General features: G+C 46.6%; 1 protein-coding gene across 1 annotated transcript; it reads left to right on the forward strand.

The window, feature by feature from the left end:
- The first annotated feature begins 262 nt into the window (after positions 1–262).
- LOC142217181 (serine protease 33-like) lies at positions 263–10,386 on the forward strand. Its single transcript, XM_075285371.1, has 5 exons — positions 263–305; positions 7,835–8,039; positions 8,695–8,966; positions 9,732–9,901; positions 10,141–10,386. The coding sequence occupies exons 1-5, from the start codon at positions 263–265 to the stop codon at positions 10,384–10,386; spliced, it is 936 nt and encodes a 311-aa protein (XP_075141472.1).
- Positions 10,387–14,741: the final 4,355 nt, after the last annotated feature.

Below are 14,741 nucleotides of genomic sequence, written 5' to 3' on the forward strand. Positions count from 1 at the left end.
AACATGGAAGTATAAAAAAAATAGAACACTACTGTTATACCCCAAAATATGGTTTGTTCTCTGTGTGATATTTTGCAGTGACGATAATTTGACTTTAGTTACCTGAATTTTCCCAAAAAAACCAGACCAGTCACATTCTGACTCAAGGTGTGGGATACAGAGTAGTAGCAGGAAGACACCACCACACTGACTGAGGACTTGGTCATAACCAAGGTATTCTACACAATATCTGCAAGGTGCTACATGACAAAACAGAGTGACCATGAGGGGCGTCCTTTGTCTCGCCGGCCTCCTGCTGATCTCTGGTAAGTGGCTTCTATGATTACTGGGATTTGCCAACATAGACAGCAGAGGAGACTAAGTGGCCGGCAGATTTTTTAATCACTACACAGCGTGGAGTCCAAAAATTTAAGCCTTGGTCACTCGATTTTGTGGTGTTGCACCTTGCAGATATTATATAAAGCCTTCAATTTTTGGACTTCATGCTGTGTAGTGAATAGGATTGTTTTTAAAATCTGATCTTCGATCATTAAAAAATCCCATTGACTTGCATTAAGATCAGAATTGGGATCGGGATCGGGTTCAGATGGAAAATGATCAGAAATCGGATTTTAAAAAGGTTCCTGAAATCTCAAGATCGGCTCATCCCTAAAAACAACAAAAACAATGCTACCACACACATTAATGACCACATAAGTATATATGTAGAAGATTTAGGATAGGGACAGTGGAGGCATCAAACTAAAACCAGACCCCAAAAATAATACAGACTTCAGACCAGAGCCCTAAATAAAGGAGAACTTAAATTGACCCTCTAAATGAAGGAGGCCTCAGACATAGATGCTTAAATAAAGGAGACCTTAGACAAGACACTATAGATACAGTAAGTAGATGACTGACCAGACCCCTAAATAAATAAATACAGGCCTCAGACCCAAGCCCCCTAATAAAATGTAGCAAAAAAGTCAATGGTACCACACACTCTAAAATTATATGTGGTGCTAGCAAAAAAAGGTCCTACGACCCAAATATACTAGTGAAAATAGATTTTGCTGCACACACTGTTTTGTGATCAAAGGAATATAGAGATTTATTTTACAATATAGTTAACGCCTTTTGACACAATGCAAAAAATTGGCATAGAAAGACAGGCTGGATCAATTGGATATGCATGCCTTGACACTTATACTGATCCTGCTACCACACTAGATCGCTTCTGATGAAGGTCTAAGGACCGAAACGTCATATCCAATTGATCTAGCCTGTCTTTCTATGCCAATTTTTTGCATTGTGTCAAAAGGCGTTAACTATATTGTAAAATAAATCTCTATATTCCTTTGATCACAAAACAGTGTGTGCAGCAAAATCTATTTTCACCCTAATAAAATGTAGACCTCATTTCAGCCCCCCCCCCAAAAAAAAAAAAAAATTAGACAACAGATCAGACCATGACATTTATCAGTCCCTCTCATCATTGCTATCCTCATCAAATACTCTCCCAGGTCCCTTATGGCACAGTTTATTGAGCTGAGCCTTGCAGTCACAAAGTAACATGGAGGCACAATTAACTTACAACATATGGTATCCACACTTTTGGGCACTCTACACAAATGGAAGTTGTATCTACTCTTAAGTCTATAGTCCTCTGGTCATTTCCACAGTGGTGCTTTGGGGCGACCCCTGGAACTTTGTCCTCTCTCTCAGCCACTATTGGGGAAATGCTGTGTATGTTTCAGCCATGCATATCAGATTTCCCCTCTAGGGCAACAGTGGAGATGGTCATTTCCAAAAAAAGTTTTGTTTTTTTTTTGTTTTTTTTTTTGGGGGGGGAGGGTTGCAAGCAATGGGGTTTGTTGGCATGGTTTGTATCCTATCTACCACTAACTAACATCTTAAACCTCTAAAAAGCTCCTGCCTTCCAATTTATATACCTACCATCTAACTGAAACATGCTCATGCCAGTATTAGTAAGGACTATCTGTAGGAGATATCTGCAGTTCACTGATACTACAAAAGGTAGCCAAGCTCCAGTCCCCAATCCCTACCCTAGATACTTTATAATGTCCCTTTTTTTGGCCCTACAAATGCTCCAGTGTTCTCACAATACTAAAAGCAGTCGTGGACATTCTGCTGCCTCCTGTGTTTCCCCTCACCCCTTCTATATATATTGTAATGCACACTTTACTCAAATGTGGAAACTAATATGTTCCCTGTCGTCCGTACCAGCGGCACAATGTGGGGTATTTCTGCCCCTGTGTGCTGGTAGGACAGGCGGATTTTTAATTAGCCAATCAAAAAGCGTGGCTGGCCCTATAAGAGGGCACAAGAACCTCCCCTCTGCGTGTTTTTTTCTGTCCTGTGTGGTCAAGGACAGGTGGGGAGGACTTGTGTCCTCTTATTTTGGGCTCTATGGGTTACTTACCTTTGGAGCATAATTCTTCTTTCTTCAGTTTCAGACCTTCTTGATTGAAGGTTCCCTTCCCCTGTCTGGGGAAAAAAGTTTGTTAGCCTGCGTGGCTCCTTTCCTTCCCTCCTACCTCCCTCCCTCCTCCCTCCCCTCCTCTTTCTCCCTCAGACTCACCTGTCAGCGCGTCGCAGACCGAGCTGGTGAGTTGGCCCGGCACTCTGCTTATCGCGGGGCTCCGCTCGCTGTGTGCTCACGGACGTGCTCTGCCGGAACTAAGTTCCCGGCGGAGAGTCGCAGCGTCCGCATTTGCCGGGCGCACACTTCCGGTTGTGTCCGGAAGTATAGCGGCGCCATTGAAAGTCCTGGCGCCGGCGGGATGTGTTTACTCCGGCATTCTGCTTATTGCAGAATCTATGCAGCACGCAGGTTCAGGCCAGGAATTGAGGGGGTAGGCGCCCCTGCTGGGGCTGTTTGGAGGGGGGGGGGGGTAACCTTTTTTCTTTTCTGGAGGGTGCATGTGATTATGGCCCCTCCCATTTCCGGCCGGCCGGTTTAAAGGTCAGGCCGGCCGGTTATTAGTTACCTTCTCCTTTTCTAAGGCGGAAGGCTGTGCATCAGAGGTTGTTGCCTAGCTTCAAGTCTCCTTTTGCCTCCAAACCAAACCTTCAGTTTCTTGTCACCTTGCTGTCCGGTCTAGGACACGGTAAGATCTACCCCTTCTTTTGATACGTGGTAGGATATGTTGGTGACAATTTTGCATGGTCTATGGTCTCTCTGTAGGATATGTCTTCCTCTACTACCCCCCCTGGGGATTATAGGAGGAAATCTACTGCCAAAAGGAAGCACCTTTCCTGTTTTGACTGTGACACTCCGCTCCCTGATGGTAGGTAGCGGCTTAAAGAGTTATCCCCTCCGGGGTACTACCGGTCCTATAACCCGCCTATTATTTTTAGGCTATGAATGGGCCCGTTGTCGCGGTTGCAGAGGCCCCCCACCTGAGGAGCCTTCTCCTAGAGATATGATGGCCTGGGTCAAGGAGATGGTGAGTTGGGCATCGCTTGGGTAAAGATAATTCCCTTGCTTGTACTCTCTCTTTATTTTGCAGGATGATTCCCTTAAAGGCATACAGTCTACCTTGTCTCAGCTCGCCAAGAGACCATGCACAGAGCATCGTTCCTCGTCCCTCCCTCCCCTGGAACATCTACGGGTGGCAGAGGATGTTTCCTCCGAGGACGACTCTGTAGTTTCCAGCAGACCTGTGTTCCACTATGAACAAACAGGCAGGCTGCTGAAGTCCATCCGGTCTACAGTGGGCCGAGATGTTGACGGGGAAGCCTCCACGTCTGCCTCTGGGGGACATATTGCCTTCCATGCGGACGCCACGCTGACCGACCTCATGGTGCAGCAGTGGAAGCAGCCAGAGAAAGGACATTCATTATCCAGGATCTTTAAGCACCTGTTCCCTATGGATTCGGCTCAGTGGGATTCCTGGGGGCCTCCCCCGAAGGTGGATCTAGCCGTGGCGAAGTTGTCTCGTAGAACCCTGGTGCCCCTTGAAGATGGATCAAATCTTCAGGATCCTTTGGATCGCAGGGCTGACGCCACTTTAAAGAAGGTCTATTCTGCTTCCTCTGCCCAAGCTTCAGTAGCCATAGCCTCTACCACTGTGGGCGATTTTCTTCGTAACCGCCTAGCCACCTTGGAGCGGGATATTGATTCCGGTGTGGACAGGGATGACATCTTGGCTTCCATGAAGAATATTCATAGGGCTGCAGATTTTTTGGCAGAGTCTTCTCGCCATCAGTTGAGAATTTCAGCCAAGTCGATGGCGTTGTCCACTGCGGCCCGCAGACCCCTGTGGCTAAAGCCTTGGCGTGCAGACTTTGCATCCAAGGCTGCTCTTTGCGCGCTCCCTTTTGAGCCAGGAAGAGTATTTGGGCAAGGCTTGGATACTATCATAGAGGGATTAGCTGAAGGTAAGGGGAAGTCCTTACCTCAAGCTGCCAGGGGCAGACGTGCCCCCTCTAGAGGCAGAGGTTCTGCCTCTAATTATAGACGCCCAGCCCAGCAAAGGCGTCCCAGATATCGTCCTAGAGGATCCGGACGAGGTGCTTCAAGGGAGGACACCAAGAGGAAGCCGGAATTTTGACGCGGGGCAGCTCCCTGTGGCCCCCCTTCCTGTGGGAGGACGTCTTTCGGTTTTCTTCAGAACTTGGGTCACCCATATTCAAGATCCATGGGTGTTAAGAATTATACAGCACGGTTATCTTATCAAATTCCACCTTCCACCTCCAGATCGGTTTGTTGTCACCAGAACCCTTCCACCTTCTCAACAGGCCAGTCTAGAGGCCTTGGTCGCCGAGTATGTTATCAAAGGCGCCCTGGAGAAGGTCCCAGCCTCAGATCTCGGTCTGGGAGTTTACTCCCCCGTCTTTCTGGTCCCCAAAGTCACCGGGGGCTGGAGAATGATAATAGACCTGAGGTACCTCAATCGCTTTATCAGGAAGAGGTCATTCCGTATGGAAACCGTGGATTCCGTGTCTGCTTTTTTCCAGCCAGGAGACGTGATGGTTACCCTCGACCTGAAGGACGCCTACCTTCATGTCCCTATTGCTCACTCCCACAGGAAATTCCTCAGGATCGCCGTTTCTATGGCCGGCCACAGGGAGCACTTTCAATTTACAGCTCTGCCGTTTGGCATCACATCCGTCCCCCTGGTATTTACCAAGGTGATCGCTCCGGTCGCTGCGGCCCTCAGACTGCAGGGCCTCTTCATCGTTCCTTACCTAGACGACTGGCTTCTGAAAGCTCAGTCTCCTGCTGCTCTCCTCCAGCAGCTCAACCTTGCCATCAGTTTCCTACAAGAGTTAGGATGGATCATCAACTGGGAGAAGTCCGAAATCGTTCCTTCCACACGGAGGAAGTTCCTCGGGTTCATAGTGGATTCAGAAACGATGCAGATCTTCCTCTCCAGCCCAAGGAAGGAAAGGATCCAGGCCGGTGCACGGTTTCTATTACACACCCGGCGGGTAACTATCCGCACCGCCATGAGGGTCCTCGGCCTAATGTCATCCTCGGCCAGAGCAGTCCCTTGGGCTTTATGGCATTTGCGTCCCCTGCAGATGGAAGTGTTGACAACCTGGAACAGGTCTCCACGGGGACTGCACAAGAAGATCTGCCTTTCTCCCGCTACCCATCTTTCCCTCAGATGGTGGATACACCTGAAAGACGGAAGGTCCACGGTCCCGACATTGTGGACCCTGTTGACAACAGATGCATCCCAGTGGGGATGGGGAGCCCATTGCCAGGACAGGACTGTACAAGGACGATGGAGACGTCCGGAGCTGGGATCTTCCAATCTCAAGGAACTCAGAGCTGTGTACTTGGCCCTAGTGCACTTTGCCCCGGAGTTGAAAGGCAAGTCTGTCAAGATCAGGTCAGACAACATGACGGTGGTAGTCTACATAAACAAACAAGGGGGCACCAGGTCACCAACCTTACTGAGAGAGACGAATCTTATATTCGCCTGGGCAGAGAAGAACCTAGCCCAGTTATCCGCTGTTCTCATAAAGGGCTCCCTGAACATAGTAGCGGATCATCTGAGTCGGGGTATTACCGTATCAGGAGAATGGTCTCTCAATCCAGACGTATTTCAACAGATCGTCCAGAGATGGGGTCTCCCGGAGGTCGATCTAATGGCTACCCGACTCAATGCCAAGGTAGGGACCTTCTGCTCCCTATACCAGGAGGACAATCCCTTGGCAGTGGATGCCCTGTCCATCCCATGGAGGTTCAGGCTGTTTTACATATTCCCTCCAATTCCAATCATACCGAAGGTATTGATCAAAATAAGACAGGACCAAGCCTCGGGAATAGCCATAATCCCGTTCTGGCCAAAAAGGGCTTGGTTTGCTCAGCTCATACAAATGAGTCAGGGCATATATTGGAGGCTTCCCCCTCTCCCAGATCTGGTAACCCAAGGAGAGCTGAGATGCCAGGATCTGAGGAGACTCAACCTGACAGCCTGGAGGTTGACCAGTCCCTATTGAGGAATAGAGGACTGTCACAAGCCGTCTTGAAGACCCTATCCAGCGCCAGAGCGGATTCGACTAACAGGAATTACCGTCGAATTAGTAACATCTTTAATGCCTGGTGTCTGCAGCATCAAGTGGACTCCACTGGTCCCCCGACTGAGGCGATCCTGGACTTCCTTCAAGACGGACTAGACAGAGGTCTTGCTGCGGCCACACTCAAAGTACACGTAGCGGCCCTGTCCGCCTATCTGGGGAGGCGTTTGTCTCAGGATCCTTTAGTGAGCACCTTTATTAAAGGAGCAACTAGGCTGAGACCGGTGGTGAACACCCCTGTCCACCAATGGGACCTTATTCCGGTCCTGAACGCTCTTTGTGACCAACCATTCGAACCCCTGGAAGAAGTCTCACTTAAGTTACTGACCGGCAAAATGGCACTGCTATTGGCAGTTACAACTGCCAAAAGAGTTAGTGAGCTACAAGCCTTATCTGCCGAGGAGCCATATACTATATTTTTTTCGGACCATGTGCAGCTTAGGTTCCTCCCAGGATTTCGTCCCAAGATTCCATCCGCTGCAAATAGGAACCAAACTATTTTTCTTCCAGCATTTTTTCCCTTCCCCTCTTCACCTGAAGAGGAAAGATGGCACAGGCTGGATGTAGGCAGATGTCTGCAAATTTATCTGCAGCGCACTCGCCCTTTTAGGCAGGCCGAAAACCTGTTAATCAGTTATACGGGGAAGAATAAGGGCGCCAAGGCCGCCAAGGCCACGATACCCCGCTGGGTCTCCGAAACCATAAAGGTCGCCTACACCGCCCAAGGGCGTCCGGTCCCATCTTTTCTTCATGCCCACTCGACCAGGGCAGTGTCCACCTCTCGGGCTGAGAGGAGTGCGTTGTCCTTGGATCAGATTTGTGCAGCTGCCTCCTGGGCATCTGAGTCCACGTTCATTCGGCATTACCGCCTGAGGGACCGGGTGACCGATTCCTCCGCCTTTGCCCAAACCATTTTGAGCTCTGTCATGGAATAATCCCGCCCATCTTTGGGCCTACTTGCTATATCCCCACATTGTGCCGCTGGTACGGACGACAGGGAACAAGTGATTATGAAGATAATCTTGTTTCCCTTAGTCCTAACAGAGGCACAAGATTTCCCACCCTGGGAATCATATCTTATGTATAAAACTGTGTATAAATATGGAGGTACTTTTGTATTAACACGCAGAGGGGAGGTTCTTGTGCCCTCTTATAGGGCCAGCCACGCTTTTTGATTGGCTAATTAAAAATCCGCCTGTCCTACCAGCACACAGGGGCAGAAATACCCCACATTGTGCCGCTGTTAGGACTAAGGGAAACAAGATTATCTTCATAATCACTTGTTCTATTGCGTTTCCAGTCTACATCCCTCCAGTCATCTCTAACTTCACTGCCCAACCAACATGTGGAAACCCAGTGCTTGGTGATCGAATTGTTGGTGGCACAGATGCAAGCGAAGGAGCATGGCCATGGCAAATCAGTCTACACTTTCGAAATTCCCATATCTGCGGTGGGTCTTTGTTCTCCGAGCAGTGGGTGATCTCTGCCGCACATTGCTTTCTAATGTAAGTGGTTACCTGCAGAGAGAATTCTATAATCTGACCTACCCTGACATCATACAAGGAACAGATCAGTGGTCTGTATGGTCAGCCATGATAGTCTGAGAAATCAATGGCCTATACAGCTGGAAGTTAATCATCCAGAAAGGTGATAATGACTGGGCCATCAATGTATTCTATATTATTCTGACAACTAGGATGGAAAAGTGATCTCCTACTGTAAGGGGTTGCTGATTTTACATGGAGGTCAGTTTTGAGATATTAGATATTGGTCCATACATGAACCTGTTGGTGGAAGACACAGTGATCTATTGGCTTAAATGTGTTTTCTTATGTTGGATTGTAAGGTGCACCTTGTGTCCATATCCAGAGGTGTAAATTGAAGCTACTAGGTCCCAATGGAAAAATCTGAACCAGGTCCTCCAACTATCAGTTATTGTTCATAGTACTGGTCTCATTATATTGGAAAGAGACTCCTGGGTCTGGGTGCAACTGCACACTGTACCCCTCAAGTTACACCCCATCCATATCCCACGGGATAATTAGTTCCAGTCCAGGGTCCAAGAGAAATCTCATTTTTTTGCTGCTACATGAATAACATTGTGAGAGGAGAAGGTGCTCAATATCATTGCTTATCATGACTTCTGGTTTCACTCCTTAGGTCTACAAATCCTTCTGACTACACTGTCGTACTTGGTGCGTATCAGCTGAGTATCCCCAGTGTTCACCAGGTTGTGTCCACCGTACAAAGTATTATTGTGAACTCCTTGTTCAGCGGAGTGGGCTACCCGGGAGACATCGCCCTGATTGAGCTCTCCAGTCCTATTAATTACACTGAATACATCCTACCAGTGTGCGTCCCATCACCATTAATGAGCTTCCCAGATGGCACCAAGTGCTGGACTACTGGATGGGGCAGTATAGACTATGGTGGTAAGAAAACTCATGACATGTACAGTAGTCTGATCGTGTGGTGTACTGTACCACAAAACACTACAACTGTGACGGCATCACAAAAAGTCCACATATCATTACAACTTAAGTCATTCGCCATTGTATCTAACAAATGAGAAAAACTAAAGCTCCAGTGCAAACTTATCCTATACAGTCAAAATCATAACTATTAATCACATACCCATAAAACATGTATCCACATAAGGATCCACATAACACGACAACCCACCATTTTATCATGGGTGATAAATCCTATGATCCTATGGTATATTATGATACTAGAGAAGAATAAAGCCCATCATTTGCCCACCAAGTAATATCCTAGCTGTATGGGAAGAATATGCAAATCTGTCTTCCATGATGTAATTAGGAAGTCAGGTGCCTCAGTGTTGCGAACCAATAGAGGGCGCTCACTGGAATGTGCAAGCATGTCTTCCCTGATGTAATTAGGAAGACAGAATCTCAGTGAAATAGCCCAATAAAGGCTGCTCCCTTTAACATCATGCTCGACCTTCCAAGAGGCCTTTGTTTTGCAATGATGCTGGGAATATCACCAGGTATAGTCTCTCAATCGAGGACGGCCGTTTCAATGTTATTGCATCTCGTCAGCCCATGTAGAGAAGACTAACCTGGTGGCAGTCATCAGGGGACTTCTACATGAATTCCCCCATTGCATGACTATTGTCCTAGGTCTCTACGGTATTGTCTACTACATGACTATGACTTTACTCTTCTTCTCTGCAGTGAATCTTCCATACCCAAAGACTCTCCAGCAGGTCATGGTGCCTATTATTAGTAATAGCGCCTGCGAGAAGATGTACCACATCGGCTCTAACACTCCTGTCAACAAACAGATTGTTCCCAGTGACCAGATCTGTGCCGGGTACCAGGCTGGCAATAAGGACTCTTGCCAGGTGGGTGACTTATCTTCCTCTGTATTCCATTGATCTGAACTATGATATTGTAAGTCATAAAAAAGGGGTTGTAATGCACCCCAGTATTGCCCTATACTGATAAGGTCTCATGTAAGTGATATTTTCTGGAACCTCTGTACAAACATGACCATATATACCAGACACAATACCTGGAGTACAGTATATATAGGATAATAGATGTTTAGTATTTTTATGTTATGTTATTTATTTCATTTCAGGGAGACTCCGGGGGTCCCCTCGTCTGTAAAATTGGTGGTATTTGGTACCTAGCTGGCCTTGTGAGTTGGGCAGAAGGATGTGCTCTACCTAACCGGCCAGCAGTATACACCTATATCCCACACTACTACAAATGGATCTCCTCGTATGACACCCCGATTACCCCATCCTCATCCTCTGTGTTTACGGCATCAGTATTACTACTGACTGTCTGTCTATTGCTGCAGATAGAGCTGTATACAATCTGAATACAACCCATATTAGAAGATAGGCAGTGGCGTAACTACCGTGGTAGCAGCAGTAGCAGCTGCCACAGGGCCCGGGCCATTAGGGGGCCCGGTGACAGCCGCTACCGCTGCATTTTTTTAAAAAAATAGGCTGTTACGGGCCCTATTCACTTGCCGATCCTGGCTGGGCCGGGATCGGCAAGTGACACTGCGGGCCCCACAGGGGCTATCATTATACTCGGGGGTCTTTGCAGACCCCCGAGTATAATGACCGGCGGATCGGGAGAGGTAAGGGAACCTAACAAACTGTTACTTACCTCTCCGCGATCCTGCCAGGCCTCCGTCCTACTGTTGTCTGACGTCTCTGACGTCACATGAACCCGGCATGCTTCCCGGGTCATGTGACGTCCGACATCATTAACGAAGGACGCGAGCACAGGAAGACAGCACAGGAGGACAGCACAGCACAGGAGCCGGGGAACAGGTAAGAAGCAACAGTGTTTTTTTTTTTTTTATGTTTTTATTCCCCGGGTCTCCGATTATTATACTAGTATAATAATTGTTTATGAGTGTCCACAGAGGGACAATATTGGGGTTAATACTGTGTGCAGGGGCCACTATTGGGATTAATACTGTGTGCAGGGGACACTATTGGGGTTAATACTGTGTGCAGGGGACACTATTGGGGTTAATACTGTGTGCAGGGGACACTATTGGGGTTAATACTGTGTGCAGGGGACACTATTGGGGTTAATACTGTGTGCAGGGGCCACTATTGGGGTTAATACTGTGTGCAGGGGCCACTATTGGGATTAACACTGTGTGCAGGGGCCACTATTGGGGTTAATACTGTGTGCAGGGGCCACTATTGGGGTTAATACTGTGTGCAGGGGCCACTATTGGGGTTAATACTGTGTGCAGGGGCCACTATTGGGGTTAATACTGTGTGCAGGGGACACTATTGGGGTTAATACTTTGTGCAGGGGCCACTATTGGGGTTAATACTGTGTGCAGGGGCCACTATTGGGGTTAATACTGTGTGCAGGGGCCACTATTGGGGTTAATACTGTGTGCAGGGGACACTATTGGGGTTAATACTTTGTGCAGGGGACACTATTGGGGTTAATACTGTGTGCAGGGGACACTATTGGGGTTAATACTGTGTGCAGGGGACACTATTGGGGTTAATACTGTGTGCAGGGGGACACTATTGGGGTTAATACTGTGTGCAGGGGACACTATTGGGGTTAATACTGTGTGCAGGGGCCAGTAAGGGACATAATAGAGTGCGGAGGAGGGGGTCGTTCGAGGTCTTCGGCGTCAGTTGGGATGGGGGGGGGGCCATGTCAAAAGTTCGCCACGGGGCCCCGCCATTCCTAGTTACGCCACTGAAGATAGGCTACACTTGTCATTCAATAAATGATGTACTATATACCCATATCCGGCTGGTATCACACATGGCATTTGTTGTATCTATACCTGAGCAGACTACAACAAGGTGAGTGACTATTCTTCAGGTATTTCTATTTGCAGATCACTGGAGTCTGATCACTCTGATCCCCAAAGATAAGGAGAATGAGAACTTTCTTCCCCTGTTGGAGTAGTGGGGCGGCAATTGCACGGCTCCATTCATTTCTATGGGAGTGCCTGAGATAGACAAAGTCACACGCTGTCCAACCTCCACTCAATTAAGAACAAGGGAACAACTCCAGCAGCAGATGTTATACAAAGTTTAAGTGTAACTGAATGATCTCTAGGCTGAGGTTCAACGTTGACGAAATGCAGATTTTTTTGTTGCAGACTTTGCGGCTTTCTAATGTATCACATAGTGTGGTGGTCATTCATTTTTATGTGTAGGTGATTCTCACTATTGCTTAGGCTAAAAAAATGTTGATGGTTTCTAAAGGAAGGCGATGGGAGATGTGTTTAGGCAGAAAAAACAAAAAAGGACTGATTCGTTAATAAAAATAGAATCGTACGGTTGGTATTGTCGGGGGATGGCCCGGGGTAGATGCCATTGGTTTCCAAATCTGGGAAAGATCTGTGTGAGCGCTCAGAGAACACAGTCACAGACATACACAAAGATGCTGTATACAAAGTGTTCTGAGATTTATTATGAATTATCATTAGATTATAAAGAGAAGTCATGGCTTAAACGTAACAACTTGCATCACATAGAGATATGAATTATCATTGGTCAGAGTATATAATGGGCGTTTACAGATGATAAATACGTACATACATAATCCATGGGTTAACACATGATTGTCCGTGTCCATCATTTTAGCCTTATGAAAGTATTTGCACATATTGCTAAACAGGATGATATGGCCTTGAAAGTTTCATAGTAAGCTACCTCGCTACCTTCCTTATCTTCATCTCTTTTTCCACCGCTGAACCCTGGAGGTCACGCTGAAGTTACTACCGTATATGCTCAAGTATAAGCCGACTTTTTCAGCCCAGTTTTTATGCTGAAAAAGCTCTCCTCGGCTTATACTCGAGTCAGAGTCCATGGAGCACAGAGAACTTAAGGACCTGCATAAATTAAATGAAGGGGGAGGTCCTTTAGTGCTACTGCTCTGTGATTGGCTTTGTCATGTAGGTCACGTGACTGTGATGTCATCAAAGGTCCTGTAGAAATTAGAATGTAATATCTGCAGATGCCAGTGGCCAGGAGGTTGCGTCTAGAATGGAGTTGCTCCTGGTAGGTCCTCCCTTCAGCAACTCCAATCTAGTCACCTCACTAGTGAACGGGCTAGAATGGAGTTACTGTAGGGAGGACCTACCAGGAGCAACTCCAATCTAGACAATTCACTAGTGAGGTGACTAGATTGGAGTTGCTGGAGGCAGGAACTACTAGAATCAACTCCAATGTAGACTGTTCAGTACTGAAGTGACTAGAATGGAGTTGCTAATAGGAGCTGCCGCCAGAAACTCCAATCTAGTCACCTCACTACAGGAGCAGCTACGGTAGAGTGGAGTGTCTATAGGAAGGAGCCAGAACTGGCCAAGAGAGACATTGTATATGTATATGATTATCAATAATAATACACCTGATTGCGCAATAGGCTACTTTTCGTCACAATAGCGCACATACGTTTGTGCCAGGACCCCCACAAAACCCAAACTCACACCACCATCTCTGCAATCTCACACACTTTGGACCATAGCAAGCCACAAAATTCCTATTGCCCTCTACAGCCTAGCCCCTAACCCCACACAATCACATATACATATACTTTACCACTTTGCCCCTCACCTTAACAATACTCCAGGAGGCTCTCTTTAACGCTCCGGAGCAGCCATGTTTGCCGACCCCCACCGCTCTGACAATCCGCGACACCGCCCACCCATGTCAATACTCCTAGGAGGTCTAAAAAATGCAAAAAAAAAGTTTAAAAAAAAGTTAAAAAATTTAAAAACAAATAAAAAGGATTAAAAATTCAAATCACTCCCCTTTCCCTAGAACACATATAAAAGTAGTTAAAAACTGTGAAACACATACATGTTAGATATCCCCGCGTCCGAAATTGCCCGCTCTACAAAGCTATACAAATATTTTTCCTGTTCGGTAAACGCTGTAGCGGGAAAAATGGTCAAAAGTGCCAAACCGCCGTTTTTTCACTGTTTTGATTCTGATAAAAATTTGAATAAAAAGTGATCAAAGCAATAACATTTCCCGAAAATGGTAGAACTAAAAAGTACACCCGACCCCGCAAAAAAGACGCCCTATGCATCCCCGTACACGGACGTATAAAAAAGTTACGGCTGTCGGAATATGACGACTTTTCAAAAAAAAATAATTTTTAACACAGTTTTGGATTTTTTTAAAGGGTCAAAAAGTAAATAAAACCATATAAATTTGGTATCCCCAGCATCGTAACGAAACACAGAATACAGGGGACATGTCATTTTGGCTGCACAGTGAATGCTGTAAAACCAAAGCCCGTAAGAAAGTCGCAGAAATGCATTTTTTCGTCAAATCCACCCCATTCAGAATTTTTACCCTGCTTCCCAGTACATTATATAGAATAATTAATGGTGGCATCATGAAGAAAAAATTGTCCCAGGAAAAATTAAGACCTCATATGGCTCTGGGAGCGGAGAAATAAAAAAGTTATGGGGTTTAGAAGGAGGGGAGTCAAAAACGAAAATCAAAAAATGCCATCGGCGGGAAAGGGTTAACTTCAAATACTTCTGTCCCAAAGTCACTATGTAAAGTTTCTCACAACACCGTATAGCAGCTCAAATACAAATTACCTCCATCACAAAAGTCTCATGTATTGTCTGAATTACAGCCACAACAAGATACAAAGTTACATTTCATATCCCATACCTTATACACAGTACGAAAACCTTACCCACGCCTGTATACA

Source organism: Leptodactylus fuscus, chromosome 8 (genome assembly GCF_031893055.1).
Source record: "Leptodactylus fuscus isolate aLepFus1 chromosome 8, aLepFus1.hap2, whole genome shotgun sequence".
Taxonomy (NCBI): domain Eukaryota; kingdom Metazoa; phylum Chordata; class Amphibia; order Anura; family Leptodactylidae; genus Leptodactylus; species Leptodactylus fuscus.